General features: G+C 42.0%; 1 protein-coding gene across 2 annotated transcripts in view; it reads right to left on the reverse strand.

The window, feature by feature from the left end:
• KPNA4 (karyopherin subunit alpha 4) overlaps nucleotides 1-23,178 on the reverse strand; it is a 58,542-nt gene continuing 35,364 nt past the window's right edge. Inside the window, exons 14-17 of one of the 2 annotated variants that reach the window (XM_024195060.2) lie at nucleotides 21,967-22,020; nucleotides 11,621-11,783; nucleotides 2,994-3,088; nucleotides 1-1,919 (exon numbers count right to left, since the gene is read on the reverse strand). In XM_024195060.2, the coding sequence (XP_024050828.1) occupies nucleotides 1,821-1,919; nucleotides 2,994-3,088; nucleotides 11,621-11,783; nucleotides 21,967-22,020 (411 nt within the window). In that variant the 3' untranslated portion in view covers nucleotides 1-1,820. Of the gene's footprint in view, nucleotides 1,920-2,993; nucleotides 3,089-11,620; nucleotides 11,784-21,966; nucleotides 22,039-23,178 lie in introns of both variants that reach the window. The other variant, XM_024195059.2, reaches the window with a different exon arrangement.

Genomic DNA, 23,178 nt, shown 5'->3' on the forward strand with positions numbered 1-23,178 from the left:
TGTTTTAAAGGTTTAACGTTTATTTCCCCAAGACAGCCTAGCCTGCACTCTACTTAGATAAATTTCACAAGCTAGTTTTCTGCTGCTTCTAGTTTTAAACTTTAACCATGTTTCTGATGACAAGGAATGCTGTAAAAATACTCTAGTCCAACAAAGAGTTATGATCACAAAATAATCTTTATCCATTCTACAGTGTTTCAGAATTGCCAGTTGATTTTAAAACACAAGGTAGATATAGATGCTAATGGTGACTAATCTGGTATGTTTTATTATAGCAAACTGTTGTTCATGCAACACTTGTGCTCAAAGGGGAAGGCACAGCATTTCCTACAATGAGCCACCTTATAAAGAGTTCTCCTTTTTGTATAAATTTGTAATGTCACCTTTAATTTAGTGTGCAGAACCTCAAAACTGAGGCATTACTCCAATTATAAAAACACTTGCATGTTTTTTAATGCAAGTTTTAAAAATACAAAGTTTTCTCTCTAAAGTGGCTCAAAATAGATTGTTCATGGCTGCCTACATCTAAGATAAAAAGAGTCTAAAACAATTGGACAGATTAGGCATATTATTAAAGGTGTTCAAACCAGGACTTGGATTTGTACATCTATTCACACCTCTTCTTCAGTCTTTATTCAGCAGTACATATGCACCAAATTTCATTTTTAGAAGTTTCCATATCATTTTCATAGAAAACAAAGTTTGAAAACAAATAACATTGAACAGCACGGTATTCTACCACAAAGGAAACATTTGGTTACAGGACTCAACAAAATCTAAAAATGAGCTATGCTGTAGATTACCACATGCAAAGAGATCATTATGTTATCTTTGAAAATGAAAAGGATGATGAATTTATTACCACATTTTACTGTTTTCTACTATTATGGCAATTTATGTACTGCAACACAGTCTATTTGGAGGGAAATGTATGTTTTTTCATGCAAAAATCTACACAAATTTGTTTTGATGATATGGAAAGCTTTTCATAACATCAAACATTCATCTGGTGCAAATGCACAGGGAAGCCTTCCTGAAAATTCTGACTTTACAAGCAACTAATAATAAGCCATACAGGAAAGAAATTAAAAATAACTAAAAGAAACAGGGAAAAAAGAAAATAAAACAGGCTGCAGGAGTAAACCAGAGTCTGCTGCTAAACCGGTCTTTATTTGTGTGTCCAGTGTAAGTTAACACTTTTGAACTCATTTTGATAATTTGCTAGGTTTATTATCAGCCCCCTGAAGGCGAATCAAGCTTGCATGCGTTCACATACAGCATCACAACCATACTCTCGTACACACGCCACTCCAGGACTAGGAGTCTGCTTCATGAGTGAAGAGCCCCAGGTTTGAAACATGAGTCTGGCTCCACAGCTGAGTCCAGACATTCATTCAATGTTGTCCATTCACACGGTGCTTCATAGCAAGGCCTGGGCTCATTCTCCTTGGACTTATATGGGCATCCTATTCTCTTTTATGCTTACAAAGCTTGATGATAATAGTACTGCATTTTCCCCCCCCAATTGCTCTAGTAAGTCATTGTTCCTTCTCAGGCACTGAAGATCTTTGACCTGTAGCCCTTTTTCTTTGAACAATCTAAATAAGCATTCAGTGAAGTTTTTCATTACATTTTGCCACTCATTCTCACTCGCACCCACTCGCCATCTTGACTTCATTTGGGCTTTTCTGTGATTCCAAATGAAATCTTCACATTTTCTTTCCCGATTTAATGCAGCAGCGGATCCCATGAGCCAAGATTGATGGGTCAAACCATTTTTTATTCAGTGCTGCATTGTACCTAACTGCCAAAATATCGCTCTAAAACTGGAACCCTTCTGCTGGTACATTGGCAGATGAATTGAAACCAAATGTTCCACCTTGTATTGCCTCTGGAACAAGGCTAGGATCTTCATCAATCTATAAAAAAACAAAAAAGTACTTTGAATGGGTACAGATAAGACAAATACTGGTTGAAACAAGATTTACATCACAGAATGATTCTAATGCTTGTCAGACTAGATGAATTTTTTAAACAATAGATAAAGCTAAACTATAAATGCTGATTTCGCCTATTTGTAGTAGTCTGACACCATATGGTCCACAATCAGCAATACTATATTTACATACCTTTCACCCTGAACCACTCTGAAGCACTTTATGAATTCAAATATGAATTACAAACTTAATGACAGAGAGGGTGTAACAACACTATTCGGACAAGAGAAGAAGAATCGAAATTGAGGGGGCAGCCCGGGTAGATAGACGTGCTAGTTCTAATTCAGTTAGCACGCTAAAAATAGTAATGTGGACATTACAGCACAGACGGCGGCACATATTTGAATACTTCTAAAATGAGACCACCACCAGACTATTCTCAAGCTGACTGAACTACCCAGCAAGTCTTTGGTATTTTTGACGTTATAATGTTGTTTTAGCATGTGTGTGTGTAAGTTAGTATTTCATTTGGACATCCAAATGAATCTGGATTAAACAGTGTTCATGTACTGGTTTGTGTTTTATTAGGTGAGTATTAGACATTTCATATACTCTACTCTCTAATTCTAGCCTGTGATTTCACTTTTTAAATGGCTGCTGAAAAAAGTTAAATAGGGATTTTTGAAGTTATCGAGCCTGCTAATTTGGTGCTACCAATTTTGTTTTTCTTGCTGTCAACATTAATGTCTTTGTTTTTACTCTATTTTATTGATAAAGACAGAAAAGATTATAATTTCAGTAAGATGTTCTGTTTTAGAGCATGAATCATTTATTTGTATCACCTGAGAGAATACCGCACCTTTGGGAATATGCTCTTTGGTAGCAGAATAATAAAATTGCATAACCTGACACTATGTTACTCAGAGACAACCACAAATAATGCTATAATGCTCACACAGATTTAAGAACTGTTTAATTATCTCCTTAACTATGTTTGTAAGCAAAGATTAAATATGATTGAAAGCAGAATAGATTTCACTGCTACTATATACTTACATCATCTGAAGAGAAGAATTGATCAATGATCTCATAAGCCAGTTTGTAGATGTCTTCATTTTCATGATTTTGTAGCTGTTCAATTTTCTCCAGCCCTTTAAGAAATATTTAAGAGATGGAATTAAATCAAGCATTAAAATAATAGAATCTCATTTATCTGACCCTCTATTAGGCTCTCCGCATTAACTGAAGAGGACTCCAGGGCCAGAAGTGGGCAATCTCTCTTGTGGCCACTAGATGCTGCTGCATCATCACACTTTCCCATTCTCTGGATTTTTGATGATCAGATCTGGCCCTGGTCCCAATTAGATTGGATAAACAGGGTTCTGCTGTATTATATTTGACAGCCAAGCACAACCTGCTCCAGACACATGATAATACAAGTTCTAAATTAATGGTGCTTATGTGCTATACTGTGAATTATCAAATACGTTTTTTTTTTAATTTAAAAATATCATGGGAAAAGTCTGCAAAATGATTTAGGTTCAACAGATCGTACTCAAACTTCATTTTGTTCATCTTAGCTACAAAGGCACCTCAAACACCAGTGCGAATAAGGAAATCTTTTAAAATGAGAGTCACTGGGATGAACTGGACACAATATTTTCCAACTCTATTTCATGAAAGATAATCAGCTCTGTAGTGTGCACCCTGCTTTATTGGGAATCCTGAAGGGACAACTGGCTTTAAGGTATAACTACACAGAAGTCATAGGAAACAGTCAAAAGGGTTGTGTGTGTTCTGGTATCAAGATAAAATTGAGGTTTCTTTTAATGCTTTTAAGTACATAGTTGAACCTTATTCTTTAGTGCTTTGAAATATTCATGATTAAAGTCAGTAAATCCATAACAAAACCAAATTCCAAGGTTAAGTATGAGAGAGAGACATGGTGGGTGAGGTAATACCTTTTATTGGACCAACTTCTGTTGGTGAAAGAGAAAACCTTCTGAGCTCCACAGAGCTCTTCTTCAGGACCTATTCATGTGCCTAATGGACTACAGTTAAGGCTCCTTGTTCGTCACAGATTCTGTGACCTCTGCAGCGGCTGGTGTGCCTGGCCCAGAGGCCACCTGAGCAGCTCAGGGAGTCCCTGGGCCAGGCACACCTGCTGCTGCTGGAGCAATGTCGCCCTCCACCCCCGCAGCAAGAGTTTGGGTGTGGGGGGGCTCAGGGCTCTGGTGCAGGGCAGTGCTTACCTAGGACAGGCTCCCCGTAAGGGCTACAGGAACTCCCTTCCCTCAGCTCCTAGCTCCATGAGCTGCCTCTGCCGGCAGGCACCACCCCCGCAGCTCCATTGGCAGCGGTTCCCAGCCAATGGGAGCTGCAGAACCAGGGCTTGGGGCAGAGTGGAGGCAGCATGTGGAGCTCAGGAACCAGGTAGGGAGCCTGCCCAAGCCCTGCCAACCCTCCCCCTCCAGCATCTGCGGCGCCCTCTCCCCCTGCCCCAGCACCCACGGTGCCCCCCCGGGCCGCCCCTCCTCCTCAAGTTTTAGTCAGGGGTATACAGTAAAAAAAGTCATGGACAGGTCACAGACCGTGAATTTTTGTTTACTGCCAGTGACTTTTACTAAAAATACCCGTGACTAAAATGTAGCCTTAATTATAGTGAGCAAGTGCAGCCAGGTAAGTTAACAGGACTGTTAGACCTCAAAATTTTAGACCAGCTAGATGGCTTAAGGGGATAAGTAGTAGTAGTTCTTCAAATCTGACCAACTCAGCCAACCTCAATTCAAGTCCCACCTTGGGCAGAAATTGGGAAAAGGTTGGCTGGCATATTTTTGTTTATTTTGAAGGAATGTAATCAAAGTATTTTTATTAAAAATTTAGACACATGAACAGTTGCCTGCAGGAGAAGGGCATTTTAGGGGATGGTGCAATGGGGAGTGGAAGAGGAGTGAGGGTTTTGAGACTGCATCAAAGGGGCTGGGATAAATGGAGATAGGGGACGTTAGAGGGGTTGGGGGATCAGGTGAGGGACACATGAGGATAAGTGGCAGGGAGCTGGGGGAGAATAGGGACAGGGCCCCACATTCACCCCTTCAGTGTACGTGTGCATAGGGAGAGGGGTTCAGATCCCCAATGTCCTTATCCCACCATGTGTGCCAGGATCTGGGGCCTCTTGCCTGTCTAGGGGGTCTGAGACATTCTCCCTGACCCACCTGGTAAGCTGAGATGGATGCTTATGTCTCTCTGGAGGTGTCTGAGCTCTGCTCTCTGCCTCCCTTTATGTGCACCAGGATTCCTGCCCATCTATGGGGGTCTGACCCCCTCATGTGCCCCAGCTTCTGGAGGGAGCTTGTCTTTCAGGGGTGAGATCTGAGCCCCTCTCCCTTCCACCACCATGTGAGCTGGGATGTTGGGGGGTCCCTGCCCCACTCCCTAGCACCACCCCATCTGAGCCAGTATCTGGGGAAGCTCTGCCCCTCTGTATGGAGAGTATAGAACAGATATGTTTGAAGTATGTACCAAGAACACACTACTGACACTGGTGTGAGGAGATGAGAATGAGCATGCTTGACCAATAGCAGAAACTCTCCCGGACTGTGAAGGGGGGATGAGAACACCCACTGACATGAATGGAGCAGTTCACACATCTCATTTTCAGGCTACATTAATCTCCTTCAGGCAGGGTGGATAAAAATCAATGATTTAAAAAAAAAAAACAACCAAAAAAAAACAAAAAACGAACCAACATTTTTTTGATAAAAATGCTTTTTGAGGGAAAAACCTATCTAAAGATAGTTTTAATTAAGACACAATAGCTCAAAGTTATCTCATCATGGAATAGGGATTATAAATTCTAATTCTATAGTAGGAGACAATATATTCATGTAATGTTTAAGAAAAGTTTTGTAAATGAGTTCCAATAGTTCATGGATTAGGGACCCAATCTTATAGGGTTCCAGGGACTTCTGTATAGATTATTTAGGTTAATCTTTCTATCTACCCAATGGGACTCAGTGCTCAGTCTAGAAGATATCATCAGAGATGCTTACTTAGTTTTGCAGTTCTCAAACTGTGGATTTGTGTCTCCAGAGATAACTTGTTAACAGCAAAACTGTTTTTAAATAAATAATATATAGAGGTGAGAAATAACAGACCTCAACCCTATTGTCCCTCTGCAAATTTGTGTACACAGAGTCAATCCCTTATCTCTCTCTAAAAGTGCAAAGTTTCAAAAAGTTCAATGAATAGAAGATTGTTGGGGGTGGAATATATCTGGACAAGGAGAAGAAGTCTGGAGATAAATCTGAGAAGGGAGGGACAGGCAGTAGAAACAAAAGTGAAACTGTCTGAGCAGCATATTCCAGAAGTCTTGAGATCTTTCTGAGTGTAGCCTTCATTGATTTGAGATCTACCATACCCGTTCTCTCACTAGAAGGGAAAACCTATAATGGCAGCAGGCCATAAAAGAGACCCAGTGTGGGAATATTTTAATGAAGTTCCTCTACCTGTGGGTAAGACAGGCATGCATGCAAAATGCAAACCGTACAACAAAGAAATGCAAGGCCTGGTTACCCAAATGAAACAACATCATGAGAAGTGTTCCTTCTCAGGAGGAAGCTGCGTTGAAGATGATGAAAGGAACATGTCTGAACATACAGGATCTGTTATCCATCTAGACGTGGAAGGCCAAAATAGCTGCCACATGCACCCTTATAGAGTTAACAGCCAAACTCTTTCAGATCTAGAAAATGGTCTAGTATGAGGTCCAGGGTGCTTGCTTTGGAAATACACCTTTCCTACAATACCAAATGGAGAAGCGCTTCCACTTAGCCAGGTAAGTGTTTCTAGTCAAGAGATTTCTGGTATTCAGAAGCACCTTTTGGACATCCTTTGAGCAGGATTTTTCAAAAGGCTTCAGCCATGAAGCAGCCACACTGCTAGATGGAGAGCTTGGAGGTTCAGATGGAGCAGATGTCTGTGGTCCCCTGGGATTAAGTCTAGATCTAACGGGAGGGTTAGAGGAGAAGTCAAGTATCAGTGTTGACGAGGCCATGCCGGTGCTATAAGAATGAGGTGAGCATGGTCTTGTTTTATTTTGAATACTATTCTGGGCAGTAAAGGAACCGAAGGGAAGGTGTATGGAAGGAAATTCTTCCAGGATAGGAGAAAGGCATCTGTCAGCGAGCCTTGGCTGAGCCCTCTCCAGGAACAGAGCTGAGGGCATTTGCTGTTGGTTCTTGTTGCAAACAGATCCACTTGGGGAGTTCCCCACAGATGGAAGATGGACTTGGTTATCTCTGGATGTAAGGGTTATGTTGATGGGAGAAGGATTTGCTCAGCTGATCTGCTACCATGTTCTGTTTCCCCGAAAGGTAAGCTGCTTTGAGATGAACTGAGTGTGTTATACAGAAATCCCAGTGGCACATTGCCTCCTTGCAGAGTTGGTTTGACCATGCCAGTCCTGGTTTGTTTATGTAAAAAACAGGGTCGCTGAATTGTCTCAGAATCAATAGATTCTTTCCCACTATGTGGGGAAAGAAGGCCAAACAGGCTGACGTACCGCTCTTAACTCCCTGACACTTATGTGAGATTCTACATCTTGAAGTGACCAAAGGCCCTGCATCTGTGGGGATTCTATAGGAGCTCCCCAACCCAGAGAAGATGTGTCTCGGTAGTGGGCAGAGAAAAGGAACCCCCGCACAAGTTTTCAGAGGGTCCATCCACCAATCTAGAGATATCAAAACTAACTTTGGCACCTGATCCATTTTGTCCAAATGGGGACAACTTGGAGTAAACATTGATTCTAGCCATGCCTGCAGCTTTCTGAGGCATAGCCTGGTATGCTGAACTACATAGGTGCATGCTGTCATATGACCCAGGAGACTGAGGCAGGTGTGTAGTGTTGAAGAGGTTTGAGTAATGGTACCGCAGGATCTAGGTGAGATGAGGTATAACCTGCAGGCATTGGCACCGGCTGCAAGCCTTCTGCTGTCGGTGATACCAGTACTAAGAGACTAAGCAAGTCTTTTGCAGCTGCATGTGCTGCCAGGGTGATTGGGATTGGCACCAGCTGCTGAGTCTGCAAGTGTCCTTCAAGGAATGGCATTGATAGACATGGCACAGACTCCGGAGGCAGTGAGACCCCTTGGGAGGTGATGAACTTTCCAGGGGTGGTCTCTCTCCTAAATGCTTTGTGGAGTGTCTGCTTCGTTCTTGCTTCAGTACCAATGCGGAAGAGCAAGAGGTGGAACCTGAAAAAGGTCTGAGGTTTTTTTTGGTACAGGGGAATGGGACTGAGGAACCGCAGACATCTGTTGGGGTACTCCGTACTGAAGACTAAGTACTTGGGGCACTTTACTCCTGTGACCCTCTGCGGTGGAGGTTGAAGTGCTGCTTCCATAAGCAAGAACTTAAGCCATGAAGTGCTGCTTCCATAAGCAAGAACTTAAGCCATGCCTCCCTATCTCTTTTTGAGTGGGGTTTGAAACTTTTACAGATGAGACGTGTCACTGATGTGGGATTCTCCTAAGCATTTCAGGCAGGACAGATGCAGGTCACTGACTGGAACAGGATTTGCACAAGTCTTGCAAGACTTAAACCTTGGTGAGCAAGGTATCATTCCAGTACCAGTACTGAAAGAGTACAAAGGGTCAAAAGAGACCAAAAATGGAAACCTAGCTGTAAAACCATCAAAAATTGACTAAAAAAAACCAACCAACCAAACAAAAAAAATTTTCTATACTTAACTATATACAAAGAAGAATGAGAGAAGTACTTGAATTAATCAAGTCTGCATTTGCACCAACCGTCAGTGGTGGCAAGATGGAACTGGATAGGGATGGGGACAGCTCTGCTCTCTTATACCAGCACATAATGGAATGCAGCAGAGGGCACTCAAGCCACCCCAATAGATACTACAAAAGGGAAAAAACAACAACAACTGACATCTGTGCACAGGGCGCATACACACTTACAATGGATATGACGTGCAATTACTCAAAGAACCCAAACTTCACAAAGCCAGAAAAAACAGTGTTAAGGTTATGTGGGAGCGTACCTTAACTATCCCTCTTAAAGTGATGCCCCAAAACACCCATAACATATTTGCACCCTGCCTTTTCACTCTATAGGAAAGGAGCTACCCTGCCCTATAGTAAAATACTTAGCCTATACTCCTGACAGAGTATATATCCTGTGAGTAAGTGTAAAGTGGCTGTTAAATTTCACATCTAAATTTATACTTGTCCTTATCCATCAGTAAACCCACAGACTGCTCTCATAACCCACATGACTGCTGATAATTCCTGTGTCAAGATTCTCCCCACCCCCTAGCGCCTTGCTACTAAATGGTACATCTACAAAGTAATTAAACACCCATGGCTGGCCTGAGTCGCTGACTTAGGCTTGCAGGGCTGTAAAATTTCTGTGTAGACGTTTGGGCTTAGCCTGGAGCCTGAGCCCTTGGACTCCACAAGTGGGGAGGGTCCCTGAGCCCGAACATCTACACTAAAAGAACCGGAGTACTTGTAGCACCTTAGAGACTAACAAATGTATTTAAGCATAAGCTTTCGTGGGCTACAGCCCGCTTCATCGGATGCATAGAATGGAACAGTGTGTGTGTGTGTGTGTGTGTGTATACACACACAGATCATGTTCTCTGTATGTGTATATATCTCCTTACTATATGTTCCATTCTATGCATCTGATGAAGTGGGCTGTAGCCCATGAAAGCTTATGCTCAAATAAATTTGTTAGTCTCTAAGGTACCACAAGTACTCCTGTTCTTTCTGCGGATACAGACTAACATGGCTGCTACTCTGAAACCGAACATCTACACTGTAATTTTTAGCCCCTGCAGCCCAAGCTGGAGTCAGCTGACCTGGGCCAGCTGCAGCCATGCCTCGGGTCTTTTTTTCCAGGATAGATGTACCCTAAAACAACCTATCACAATTTTGAAATAAAATGATGCATCTAGCTCCTCAGGGTTCACATTCTCCCCTTTCCATTACTCATACCACAAGGTGAATGCAAACTTTGATCTCACATGACAATCACAGCTCTGTGAGGCTTCTCAAACTAATCCCCATCTCCTCAGCTCAAACACACCCCTTCCAACCTGTCTCACCTATTGCCTCCACTGTTAAACCAGTCAACACAGCTACAACTCACAAACTGAATGCAGCTGCAGAGTATGCAGATAAATCCCAGTAGCTATTCCCAGCTCCAGGAGACCAGAGTCGGAGTTACATGAGCATGTATCATAACTCTATATTTACTGGTTTTCTGAAGTTTGCTGAACTAAATGTTCTGCAAGGACATGAGCTCCCACTGGGCAGGTTAACTCTGCATTAGCAACATTTTCTGCCATTTTATCTACTGAGTGGCAAACGGCAGTTTCTCCCTCTTGTGGCTACCATATCCCCATAGGATATATATATATACGAGAGAGAGAGAGAGAGAGAGAGAGAGAGAGAGAGAGAGAGGGGCAGGCTTGACTACCCATGGACTTGTTCCTGATTAGCTGCATGTGTGTATATTTACTCTGGAATACATTTGTTCCTGTTTAGTTTAATCCACTTTAACATGTGTAGACAAGCCCTTAACTGCAGAATTATGTCAGATATAAAGAAAAAGCCTGAGCTGTGTCCTACTAATCATACTTATCAAACAAGTAGTAAATGAAGACAGAAGTAGCAGAGAGTTTTATGCTGCCTTAGGAAAGAATCATAGTTTAAAAACCGCGATTGAAACTGAGAATCTGGTTTAAATACCAGCTCTGTCACAGACTTCCTGTGTGACTTTGGGCAAGTCACTCTGCCTCAGTTCTCCAACTGTAAAAGCTTCCCAGGGATTTGGGGAAAATAAAAACTGATTAAAGTTTGAGGTGCTCAGATGCTATGGTGATGACCTAGACAATTAGACTGTACTACAGCTGTGTAGAATATATCCAATATGTATCTATATATTTAGCTATGCCTCTATCTGCTGGATGGATAAATATATCAAGAAATTCTGAGATTTTATTTTATTTAAACATAATATATAGTTACTCAAATACCTCTCACTTTAGTATGTTCCCTCCTGAACTTCATCTATTCATATTATACATCCATGAACTTTGCATTTCTTATTTCAAGGAGCACCACTCTCTTATCTCAATGAAGTTACCTGCAACGTAGGAGTTTTCCATAGAACATGTAGTGGTGATTAAATTAAACATTTAATATTAAAATGGTTTCTTTTCCTCAAAGAGAGCTCCAACTGGCTGGTAGCTGTTTAAGTGTTTAACAATTTAAAAAAATAAAAAAACATGCCTGAAAGCCGTTAACAAAATTACCACTTAATATTTTGTTTTAAAATTTATCTGGGCATAATTCTGATTAAGTTTGCAGCCTGTGAGGTAAAGATACCCTCCATGTCCTAATTTGTGAAGTGTATTTTTCTAGTTAGGTCATATACACTACATATATTCAATTTAAGGTTTCTTCAAATAGAAAAGTTTACGTTAAAATACCTCAAATCACTAAGTGAACCTGATATTGAGGTTTGATACAAACAGTTAAACAAAAAGACAAAGATGTAATAAATGGCGCAAAGTCCATGAATATATTTGTGGTTAATGTTCAAACCATTAGTTACCATTATTATTCTAACACCAACTAATTATTCAAAAATCTTACCTCCACACTCTTCTATAAGATTGGCTATGGTCTCCGCTTCATCTTCAGCCATTTTTAATATATTACTTAGTCCATCCAGCACTACTTGTACAACTTGAGCATCTTTTACTGTTAACAAGTTGCAAAAGGGAGGAATTACATTTTGTTGAATTAGATATGCCACCTAGGAAAGAAAACAACATACATAAAGTTAAAATGTAACAGTAAATAGTGTGTGAGAGGTAAAAAGATGCAAGAAAAGGAAGAAAAGCTATGGCACCACAAAAAATGTTTTTAATAGACAAGAGACAAGAAGGAAAGACTACATGAAATAAGAAAAAAGTTTATTCAAAGTATGTACTGAACAGTATAAGGAAGTTGCTTACCTTATAGTACTATAGGTACTATACTATAAAGGTAGGGCTGTCAAGCAATTAAAAAAATTAATCTCGATTAATCTCGCTGTTAAACAATAATAAAATACTATTTATTTAAATATTTTTGGATGTTTTCTACATTTTCAAATATATTGATTTCAATTACAACACAGAATACAAATTTTACAGTGCTCATTTTATATTTATTTTTATCACAAATATTTGCACTGTAAACATGATAAAATAGTATTTCAATTCCCCCATTACAAGTACTGTAGTGCAACCTCTATCATGAAAGTTGAACTTACAAATGTAGAATTATGTACAAAAATAACTGCATGCAAAAATAAAACAAAGTCCACTCAGTCCAACTTCTTGTTCAGCCAATTGCTCAGACAAACAAGTGTGTTCACATTTGTGGGAGATAAGGCTGCCCGCTTTTTGTTTACAATGTCACCTGAAAGTCAGAACAGGCACTTGCATGGCACTGCTGTAGCCGGCATCACAAGATATTTACTTGCCAAATGTGCTAAAGATTCATATGTCCCTTCATGCTTCAACCACCATTCCAGACGACGTATGTCCATGCTGATGGTAGGTTCTGCTCGATAACAATCCAAAGCAATATGGACTGATGCATGTTCATTTTCATCATCTGAGTCAGATGCCACCAGCAGATGGTTGATTTTCTTTTTTGGTGGTTCCATAGTTTCCGCATCGGAGTGTTGCTCTTTTAAGACTTCTGAAAGCATACTCCTTACCTTGTCCCACTCAGATTTTGGAAGGCACTCCAAATTCTTAAACCTTGGGTCAAGTGCTGTAGCTATCTTTAGAAATTTCACACTGGTACCTTCTTTGCGTTTTGTTAAATCTGCTGTGGAAGTGTTCTTAAAACGAACAGTGTGTGCTGGGTCATCATCTGAGATTGCTATAACATGAAATATATGGCAGAATGCGGGTAAACCAGAGCAGGAGACACACAATTCTCCTCTAAGGAGTTCAGTCACAAATTTAATTATTGCATTACTTTTTTAACGAGTGTCATCAGCATGGAAGCATGTCCTCTGGAATGGTGGCTGAAGCATGATGGGGCATACAAATGTTTAGCATATCTGGCATGTAAATACCTTGCAATGCTGGCTACAAAACTGCCATGTGAATGCCTGTTCTCACTTTCAGGTGACACTGTAAAATAAGAAGCGGGCAGCATGATCTTCCATAAATGTAAACGAACTTGTTTGTCTTAGTGATTGACTGAACAAGAAGTAGGACTGAGTGGACTTATAGGCTCTAAAGCTTTACATTGTTTTGTTTTTGAGTGCAGGTATGTAACAAAACAAAAAAAATACATTTGTAAGTTGCACTTTCCTGACAAAGAGAATGTACTACGGTACTTGTATGAGGTGAATTGAAAAATGCTATTTCTTTTATCATTTTTAGAGTGCAAATATTTGTAATAAAATCATAATATAAAGTGAGCACTGTACACTTTCTATTCTGGTATAATTGAAAACAATATATTTGAAAATGTAGAAAACATCCAAAAAATTTTAAATAAATAGTTTTATTGTTTAATTGTGCAATTAATCCCGATTCATTTTTCTAATCACTTGACAGCCCTACCTTATAGTGTAATACATACAGTAATATAAGATAGGCAACTTTTTTATACTGTTCAGTACATACTTTGAATAAACTTTTTTTTTATTTAATGTAGTCTTTCCTTCTTGTCTCTTCCGTCTATTAAATATAAATAGTTTAACTAAATAAAATTAACCGCATCTTTAATTGCACTGTTAATCGCATGAGTTAACTGAGATTAATTGACCGCCCTACTATAAGGTACTATAGAACTGGAGGTTCTTTGAGATGTGTGGTCCCTATCTGTATTTCACTGTGGGTGCAAATATGCTCCATGTGCCCCAAGTCAGAGCAGTTTGAAAGCATTGTTGGTCCGCATATGTGCACGGGCTCACCTCGCGCTTCTGACCGAGGAGATAAAAGGGTAGGATGGACTGGCTGCCTCTCCAGTTCCTTCTCTACCATGAATCAGAGAAGATCTGAAGCAGAGGGGAAGTAGGGTAGGTAGTGGAATACAGATAGGGACCATACATCTCAGAGAACCTCCAGGTACTATAAGGTAAACAAACTTTCTCTCCTTCCAGTGCTGGTCTTATGTGTATTCCACAGTGGATGATTGACAAGCAATACTCAAATAGTAGGAGGATGCAAGGGTGTAAACAGCAGAGCTGAATGAAAGACTGCTTGTATCAAGGCAGTGTCTCGCAAACGTGTGGATAGAACTCCATGTAGCTGCCTTACAGATGTCAAGTAGAGGCACCTCTTGAAGCAATGCCATAGACATTGCTTGTGCTCTTGTAGAATGAGCTCTTACCCCAAGAGGAGGAGGAAGATTAGACAACTGATAGAGCAAATTACAGCCTGAGATCCATTTTGAGATTCTTTGATAGGATACCACCTGACCCCTGACTGTTTCCATCATGGTGACAAAGTCCAGGAGACTTTCTGATTGGTTTTGTTCTCTGTAGGTAAAAGGCGAAGGCTAGCCAAATGGTGGGGAATGGAGTCTCCTTTCTTCTGAGAATGCGTGTGTGACAGGTTGGATCACAGAAACCCCCTTGGGAGCTGCCACCTGATATACCAAGACTACCCCTGCTCCTGTTTTCCCTGCCAGCTCAGGACTCCAGCACGCTGTCTTGCTGAGCCAGACACTCCCGTCTGCTCCAACACAGACCCAGGGTATGAATAACTCGCCCCAAAGCTGCAAGTCTACCTGAAAACAGCTCACAGAAGTGTGCTTGTCTTTAGCACTCAAATGCCCAACTCCCAATGGGGTCTAAACCCAAATAAATCCGTATTCATACTCATAAATTGCGTACTCATAAATTGTTCGCCCTCTATAACACTGATAGAGAGATATGCACAGTTGTTTGCTCCCCCAGGTATTAATACATACTCTGAGTAAATTACTAAATAAAAAGTGATTTTATTAAATACAGAAAATAGGATTTAAATGGTTCCAAGTGGTAACAGACAGAACAAAGTAAGTCACCAAGCAAAATAAAATAAAATGCGCAAAACTATGTCTAATCAAACTGAATACAGATAATCTCACCCTCAGAGATGCTTCAGTAAGCTTTTTCTCAGACTGGACACCTTCCAGGCCTGGGCACAATTCTTTCCCCTGGTACAGCTCTTGTTCCAGCTCAGGTGATAGCTAGGGAATTCTTCATGATGGCTCCTCTCTCCCTCTGTTCTCTTCCACCCCTTTATATATCTTTTGCATAAGGCGGGAACCCTTTGTCCCTCTGGATTTCCACCCCCCACACTGGAAAAGCACCCAGGTTAAAGATGGATTCCAGGTCAGGTGACATGATCACATGTCACTGCAAGACTTCATTACCCACTTGCCAGCACACACATATACAGGAAGATTAACAGGTAAACACAGCCATCTGCAGACAATGGTCCTGGTTAATGGGAGTCATCAAGATTGCAAACCACTATTAATGGCCCACACTTTGCATAATTACAATAGGCCCTCAGAGTTATATTTCATATTTCTAGTTTTAGATACAAGAGTGGTACATTTATACAAATAGGATGATCACACTCAGTAGATTATAAGCTTTGTAATGATACCTTACAAGAGACCTTTTGCATGAAGCATATTCCAGTTACATTATATTCACTTATGTTTTTATAAAACCATATAGACTGCACAATGTCACAGCGTGAGATTTTGGGAAGAACGCAGGTAAGTGATAACTGGTTCTGGTGAAGCTCAAACTACTTTGGGAGTGAATTTAAGGTGGAAACAATGAAACATTGTCCTTATGGAATATAGCGTAAGGAAAATCTGCCATCAAAGCTCCAAATTCACCAACTCTCCTGGCTGAGGTGATAGCTACCAGGAACGTGACTTTCATGAATAGGAGAGACAGAACAAGAAGCTAATTGTTCAAAATGAGGCTTAGTGAGTATTGAGAGAACAAGTTTCAAGTCCCATTGAGGTGGTGGTGATTCCCCCCCCCCCCCCCCCCCGTTTTTGTTTTAAATAGGCAGAAAGATTCTGATTAGGCCTTTCCAGAATCTGCTAGTCATTGGGGACGTGAAGACTCAGTAGCCCTGTGAAGGTGGATGGCATGCACTGATTGCTGCCAAATGGATCCATAAGGAGCTGACAGATAAACCTGCTGTGTTTAAGGAAAGAGCATACCCCAGAACGAGAGGAATACGTACAGCTTCTGAGGATGTACTCAAATAGAAAAATGCTTCTACTTAGCTAGGTAACATTTTCTAGTGGAATCCTTCCTACTATTAGAAAAAAGATTCTTTATAGCTTTAGAACATGATTGCTCTAAGAATGATGCCCATCCGAAAAACAGGCTCTGAGATGAAGCATACATGGGTTGGTATGATTGCTCTTGCAATTCCTTTGGGTAAGGAGATCAAGAAAAGTAGGAATAACGATTGGTACCAGTGATGACGTGTAGGAGGTTAGGAAACCAAAGCTGGCTGGGCTAGTTGGAGGCAATGAGAATAACCCATGCCCTATCTTGCCAAATTCTGCACAAAACTCGAGGCAGGAGTGGTACTGGAGGGAAGACATAGTTCAGGTGGTCTGACCATAGGAGGAATAGAGCATAGCCTAGGGCTCCTATGGAACAGTATATGATGCATTTCCTGTTTGTTTGGGAGGCTAACGGGTGCCTGGTGGTGGTCCAAAGAACAAAAATATTGTACACCACAGAGTCATGTAGCTCCCACTTGTGACCAACAGCAAAGTGTCTGCTGAGAGAGTCCACTATCACATTCTGGTTTCCTGGGAGGCAGATTGCTGACAGGGTAATTGGATTACTAGGGCACCTGTTCCATAAACTTACTGCTTCTGCACACAGGAGGACGGATCTCACTCCTCCCTATTTATTGATGTGAAAGACAGTTATGTCCGACATTATGAGGACATGGTGACCTTAACAAGACAAAAGCTTCACAAGCCCTTTGAACTGTTTGCAGTTCTAGAACATTGATGTGTCTCCTGGACTCTTCAGATGTCCAGGTGCCTTTTGCTGTATGGCTGTTAATATGGGCTTCCCAACCCAACAGTGATGCATTGGTAATGATCATCCTGTCCAGTGTGGAGGCGAGGAAGGGAGCTCTGATGAACACCTGATGGTGATTCTTCCCCTTAATGGGGACAATATCACTTTGGTGGCAACAGTCACTACGGTGCTCATGTACTGTCAGTTTAGTGAGAATACAAGTTGAAGTCATGCTTATAAGTAACAAAGATGAAGGACAGCAAATGGTGTGACATAAAAGCATGAGACCATATGGCCTAGGAAAGAGACGGCTCTGGAGTGGTACTCTGGGATTGTTTTCATAACCTGAAACCTGTCTGTGGCAGGGCAGGGGTGAAACCCCTTGAATGCCCTGCTAAAATGTTGGCTATGCCCTGCTTTCAGGCAGAAAGGCCAGGGGCAGAGGCTCAAAGCAGCCAGCAGAGAGCCCAGCTGCAGGCCCTAACAAGGGCTGGCTCACTGCAATAGACCGAGCTAAGCAGCGACAGCTGGGCTGAAGGCTGGGAGGGCTATAAAAGGCCTGAACAAAACTCAGTTGGGAGGCTAGTCTAGGAGGGGGCAGGAGGCTACAGCTCTGTCTCCTCACCACAGGAAGGGAGCCTCAAGGGCCAAAAGACCCTGGAACGGGTTAGAAAGGGGATAACTGTTGCGGGATAAAGGGGACTGCACGGTGGCACTGTTAAATAAAGCACAAGGATGAAACACCAGAAGAAGGCATGAGAACTCTTATTTTACCAGCCTAAGCACAGGGCACAGGGCGAGAAGGCAGAAACCTGTGCAGACCCTGTGACACTGTCCTTCAGCAGGTAAGCTCTTGCCATGACTGAATTTAAGGACACCCTGATGAAGTCTCTGTAGGTGTGAGAATGGATTTTTCAGTGTTTGCGCTGACCCCCCAAAAAGGAGAGGAGTTATAGCATTGTCAAAGTCGATGCATAGGCCTCTTGGTGTGACATGGCGACAAGGGGACAGTCATCGAGGTAAGGGAAAACAGTGAAACCATGGCATCTGATATAGGCTGCTATAACAGAGAACACCTTGGTAAAGACACTGGGGCAATGCTGAAAGGGAATACTCTGTATTGAATGTGGTTGGAATCCACCATGAATCCGAGAACGTGTCTGGGAGTGGAGTGGATGTCCACATGAAAGTAAGAGTCCTTAATGTCAAGAGCTGTAAGCCACATCTTTTTCCAGGAATGGAAATCATAGATGCCAACATCATCATTCAAAACCTAAGTTTGTAAATAAAGTGGTTGAAATTATGAAGGTCAAGAATGGGTCTCCAAAGCTGCCTTTCTATGTTCTATGAACTATGTCGAGTAAAAACCACTCCCTCAGTACTGAAGAGGAACCCACTCTATTGCTCCTTGCTGTATGAGAAATTCTACTTCTTGTTTGAGAATATTCTCATTAGAGTGGCCCCTCAGAGAGGGTGGGAAAGGGGGTTTTGGAGGGGGCAGGGACAAACTATTGTATAGCTGGAATGAATGACGTTCAGCACCCATTTATCTGTTATTGCACTCCAGGTGTTGAAAGAAAGTGTGCTAGATGGCCCCCAAACGGTGTATGGAAGTCAGGTTTTGGACTTAGTGGTTGCAGCTTTCAAGCTCCGGTCAAAAATAACTTTTAAGCGGAGGACTGGGATGAGGAATCTGTTGCAGAAGCTGCAGGGAAATGAGGCTTTTGAACCCTTTACCTTCTCTGGTGGAAGTACTACTGAGCCATCTGTCTAGGCTAGTCTGTCAGTAGAATTCTCTCTTTGGGTCAGGTCTGTGTCTGTGTCTCTTTCCAGGGTGCCGAGGGTGGCCCTGGAGCCCTTTAAAATCCGTAAGAACTCATCTGTCTTCTGATTAAACAGATGTGATTCAACTGTGTGCTCGACCCCAAAGTATCGAGCCACAACTCCATACATTATGATGGCAGTAGTCGTTGCCCTGGAAGATGTATCAGCTGCATCTACTGCTGATTGGAGAGTGGGCCTGGAAACTATTTGGTCTTCTTCTAGGTGAGCCTGGAAACAAGCTCTGTCCTGATGCGGGAGACTGTCAGTAAATTCCGTGAATCTGAATAGTTCAGAAGTCATTCTTAGCCATTAGTGCTGGGTAGATGGCTATCCGGAACCGGAGGCTAGAAGACAAGACCTTTTTTCTCCCCAATAAGTCAAGACGCTTGTCCTCCTTGTCAGTCAGGATAGATTGGGGGCGTTGATGCCAACATCTCTCCATGGTGGCCTGGATGACTAAAGTTAGGAGCAGTGTGAGAAAACAGAAATTTTGCCCCTTTGGCTGGACATAGGTATGGTTTCTCTGCCCTCCTGGGGTAGGCGCACAGTTAGGTGGAATATGCCAGACGCTCTAGATAATTCCAAGATGGCTTCATTAACAGGAATGCTATTCACTGGAGCCAGGGGACTGAAGGATGTCCAGGAGCTTGTGTTGAGGATCTTGAACCTCCTTGAGAGGAGAGGAATCTGTAGCTCCCCTCCAATTCTGCAAAGAATTCCTGGAACTGCTGATAGTCATCGGGGGGGAATGGAAACATTGGAATCACTGCCTCATCTGGAGACAAAGATGGCAATCTCATCGGTTTCGGTAGAACCGCTGGATCCAGTGAATACTCCTCAGTAGGATCTGGAGGCAGCTTCAGTTAGGCTCTCACAGAGGGGAAGGAAGGGGCGACTCCCTAGCACACTGTACTGACACTGTGGGATGGTACCGGTCCCACAACCCCCAATATGGCCAACATGATGGGTCAAATAGGGGCTGCAGAAGTCCCCATGGCATGGGATACCGATAATTCTGAGACAAGCAATGAGGTGGAGGATGGTCCCAAGCTGTTCCAGGTTTTCTGACTGGAACACTATCTTGGAGGAAGGAATAAAGGTTCATTGGACAGTTCGGAATCTCCCAATGAGAAGCAAGCTGATTCCCATTCAAAAAGTGGTACCAACAGAGTTGTTGGAGAGAAATCATAGCCTGAAGATGGAATGGGAGACAGACTTCTCCGAAAGGCCAGCTCCCTAGGGGAATTATAACCTCTCTCAAGAGGGAGGAACCTGATGGATTGAGAGACTCTGGGTCTGCAAGAGCAAAGATGTCCTTTGGAGGAGTGTAAGTCTCAGCAATTCCTGGAGTGAGCGGGGTCCTGTCTGCACAGACTGCCAGAGCTGCAGCAAAGACAGTCTGTGCCACAGCCGTTGAAGACAAAGATGGTACCACAGGTAACCAATGCTCTCCGTGTTCGGTTTTCATCAGTTCTGGGAGATCCCGGGGTTTGTGTCTGGGGGTACCAGAGGCATTGCCCGATCACAGTCCAGTGCCGATGGAGCCCTAGACTCATGGGCTTTCTTGTCATGTCTCAGACTTAGAATGTCTGAAGTTCTGTAAGCTCAGCCCAAGAGACGTGCACAATTTAGGCAAGTCTGAATCCAACTTCTTTAAAGTGGATTTGGAGAAAGACAGTCTCATGATTATGAGAATGCTCCCTGCTCTTCCCTTGGCAGGGTCTTATTTGATCTGTTGGGGGTAGACTCCCTTGCTCATGAGTCAGACCTTGTGGCAGGAAGCATACTCTTTGCTGAGTCACATCACTGTTCGGGGTGGAGGGTCCCTGGCCTGGGTTCAATTGTGGCCTCTTCTATTGGCTTAAGGCCAGGTTCCCACCCTTCCTGGGTATGGCCGGGGAACATACGGCAGACAGTTGGCTTGCCATGATGCGGGCTTCCCTGAGGCAGTACAAGCAGCATTGGTGATTGTCGCTGACCGAGAAGGATCACAAGCAGGAAGACAAATTTTGAAGCCCAGAGTCCTGGGCATAGTCCAGTACCCTAATGGGTACAGGGGATGTGCTCCCCAAGTCAGGGAGACTAAAGCTAAAATTATCTGACAAACTTTATAATTCTAGAACTATAAAAGCTATTTACAGGCATCTAAATATGTTCACAGATAAAGGAGAAAGCTGAAACTTCGGACACTGGAGGTTCTGACCCCGAATATGTGGCGGTGAGAAGGAACTGGAGAGATGGTTGGTCTGCCCCCCCATCCCTTATCTCCTTGGTCAGAAGCACGAGGTGAACCAGGGCACATGTGGAGACCAACGGACACTGCTTTCAAAATTCTCCAGCTCTGGGAGCATGCATACTCACAGAGACAAGCACTTGTAGAAAATGTTTAGAAACCAGTGCTTTTAGTTCAGTATAGAACATTTTAAAAAATCATAAATTAAATTTATGAATTTTTATGCTGCATAAAGTAAAATGTTTTAAATGTAGATTACACAATGAAAGGCGCTGACTGTTGCATTTTGATACACTCCAACCCAAACATCAAAAAAAAGTTTTAGCCTGATCTTTTTGAAGCAGGACATAAACTTAATCTAGATTTTGTGTCCAGATTTTATTGCAATTTGGAGACTGCTTCTCACCCAATTTACCTAGTATGCCCTGTTGTCACAGTAATTTCAATGACAGCCAGTGATAGAAGTTGGACGATTAAAAAAAAAAAACAGCAAATAAAAAACATCCTTGAAAGGTTCACACATTTTTTTTAACTCTTTGTTCACAGCAAGAGTACAGGTACCTACAGCTCAAGAATATTAATGGAGACTGAATGCAATTATTCAGATAAATATTGGGGTGTACTGCAGTGCAATGTAACTAATTTTAATCCCTCAAAATTTGTCACCACTGATACTCCTACTCTTGGAAACCAGAGTATGCTCTTACATCTCTGTTTCCCTTAATCACTGAAAGAAGGAGTCTGAAGAGACTCTTTATTTTGGCAGGTAATTTAAATTACTGAATCCCCCACTTGTAACATGTCAAATACACTCAAGGAAGGAAAAAGGTAAGAAGTAAAATAATTTTGGAAAATGATTGAACTTACTTGATCTTTTCTTCCACTGATTGTTAAGTTGCTTATAGCCCAAGCAGCTTCTTTCTGTGTACCAAAATCACCCTAAAATACAATAAGAGTTGGCTGTACATTATTTGGAATCACAGAAAAGTAGGACTGGAAGGGACCTTGAGAAGTTATCTAGTCCATACCCCCAGGCCAAGCCAGGACCCCAGATATACCTAGACTATTACTGACAGATGTTTGTCTAACCTGTTCTTAAAAACCTCCAGTGGTAGGGATTCCACAGTGTACCTTCCAGGTTGTGTCCACATTAGTTTAAATTGAAGTTAAAAAAAAAAAAAAAGGGCAGAAAAAAATCTTGTAAAATGTTAGGACTTAGTGAGGGAGAGAAGGGAGTTTGTTTTCCCCAACACTACTTTCATATTTCTGCTCTTCTACCTCCTATCCAACCCACCATAGCTATGTGCCCACTGTTCCACTTGCACAGCCTTCAGCTACAAGACAGGGGAAAACAGTTCAGACCCAGAGCAGAGAACTGCAAAAGCGATGGGAAGAAGAAAGTAGTAATTGTAGCATTATCCCCTTCCACCCTATACCAGCAGCCTATAACAGACATAGCAATGAAGAGACATTGTACTGTGTTAATTTTGATATGCCATATTGTTTTAGAAGCCGAGAGTCAGCTTTTGGTCTCAGTGAGCTTTCAGCCTACTCAGTCTCTTTATTAATTTAACCCCCCCAAAAACTAGATTTAATAGAAAATTATGCTTCCTTTATGGAATTCTGTTCTCAGGATGTACAACATATTGATAGTAACTAAGCTACAAATCTGTGCTCGTAATTCTACATGCTACTAGTAAGAGACTCATGATGATCTTTTCACTCCTTATTCCTCCCACTTGTGACTTTGTCCTCCTGTGCTGTAACCTCCTATTCTCTCCAATAACCAGGAGGTTAATCCCCTTAGCCTTCTGTCACTGGGAGACTAAAAATAAATTAGGAAAAAATAAAATAAAAACAGACTAAGCAAGACAAAAAACTGACCCTGCACTTGGCATTCCACACATATACCCAACCATCATTTTTAAACCTTAATACTACAGTAGAAAGCCTCTTCTGTCCAGCAATTAGAGATTGATATGGTGATGGGAAGTGAAAGCATCCTGGGATGTCTGCTAACAGCTGCTATGATTTTCCCCCACCACAGAGAGGAATGAACATATATGTGGAGTTCCATAC

The sequence above is a fragment of the Terrapene carolina genome, unplaced genomic scaffold (assembly GCF_002925995.2).
Source record: "Terrapene carolina triunguis isolate 2854851 unplaced genomic scaffold, T_m_triunguis-2.0 Scaffold88, whole genome shotgun sequence".
In the NCBI taxonomy this organism is placed as follows: Eukaryota; Metazoa; Chordata; order Testudines; family Emydidae; genus Terrapene; species Terrapene triunguis.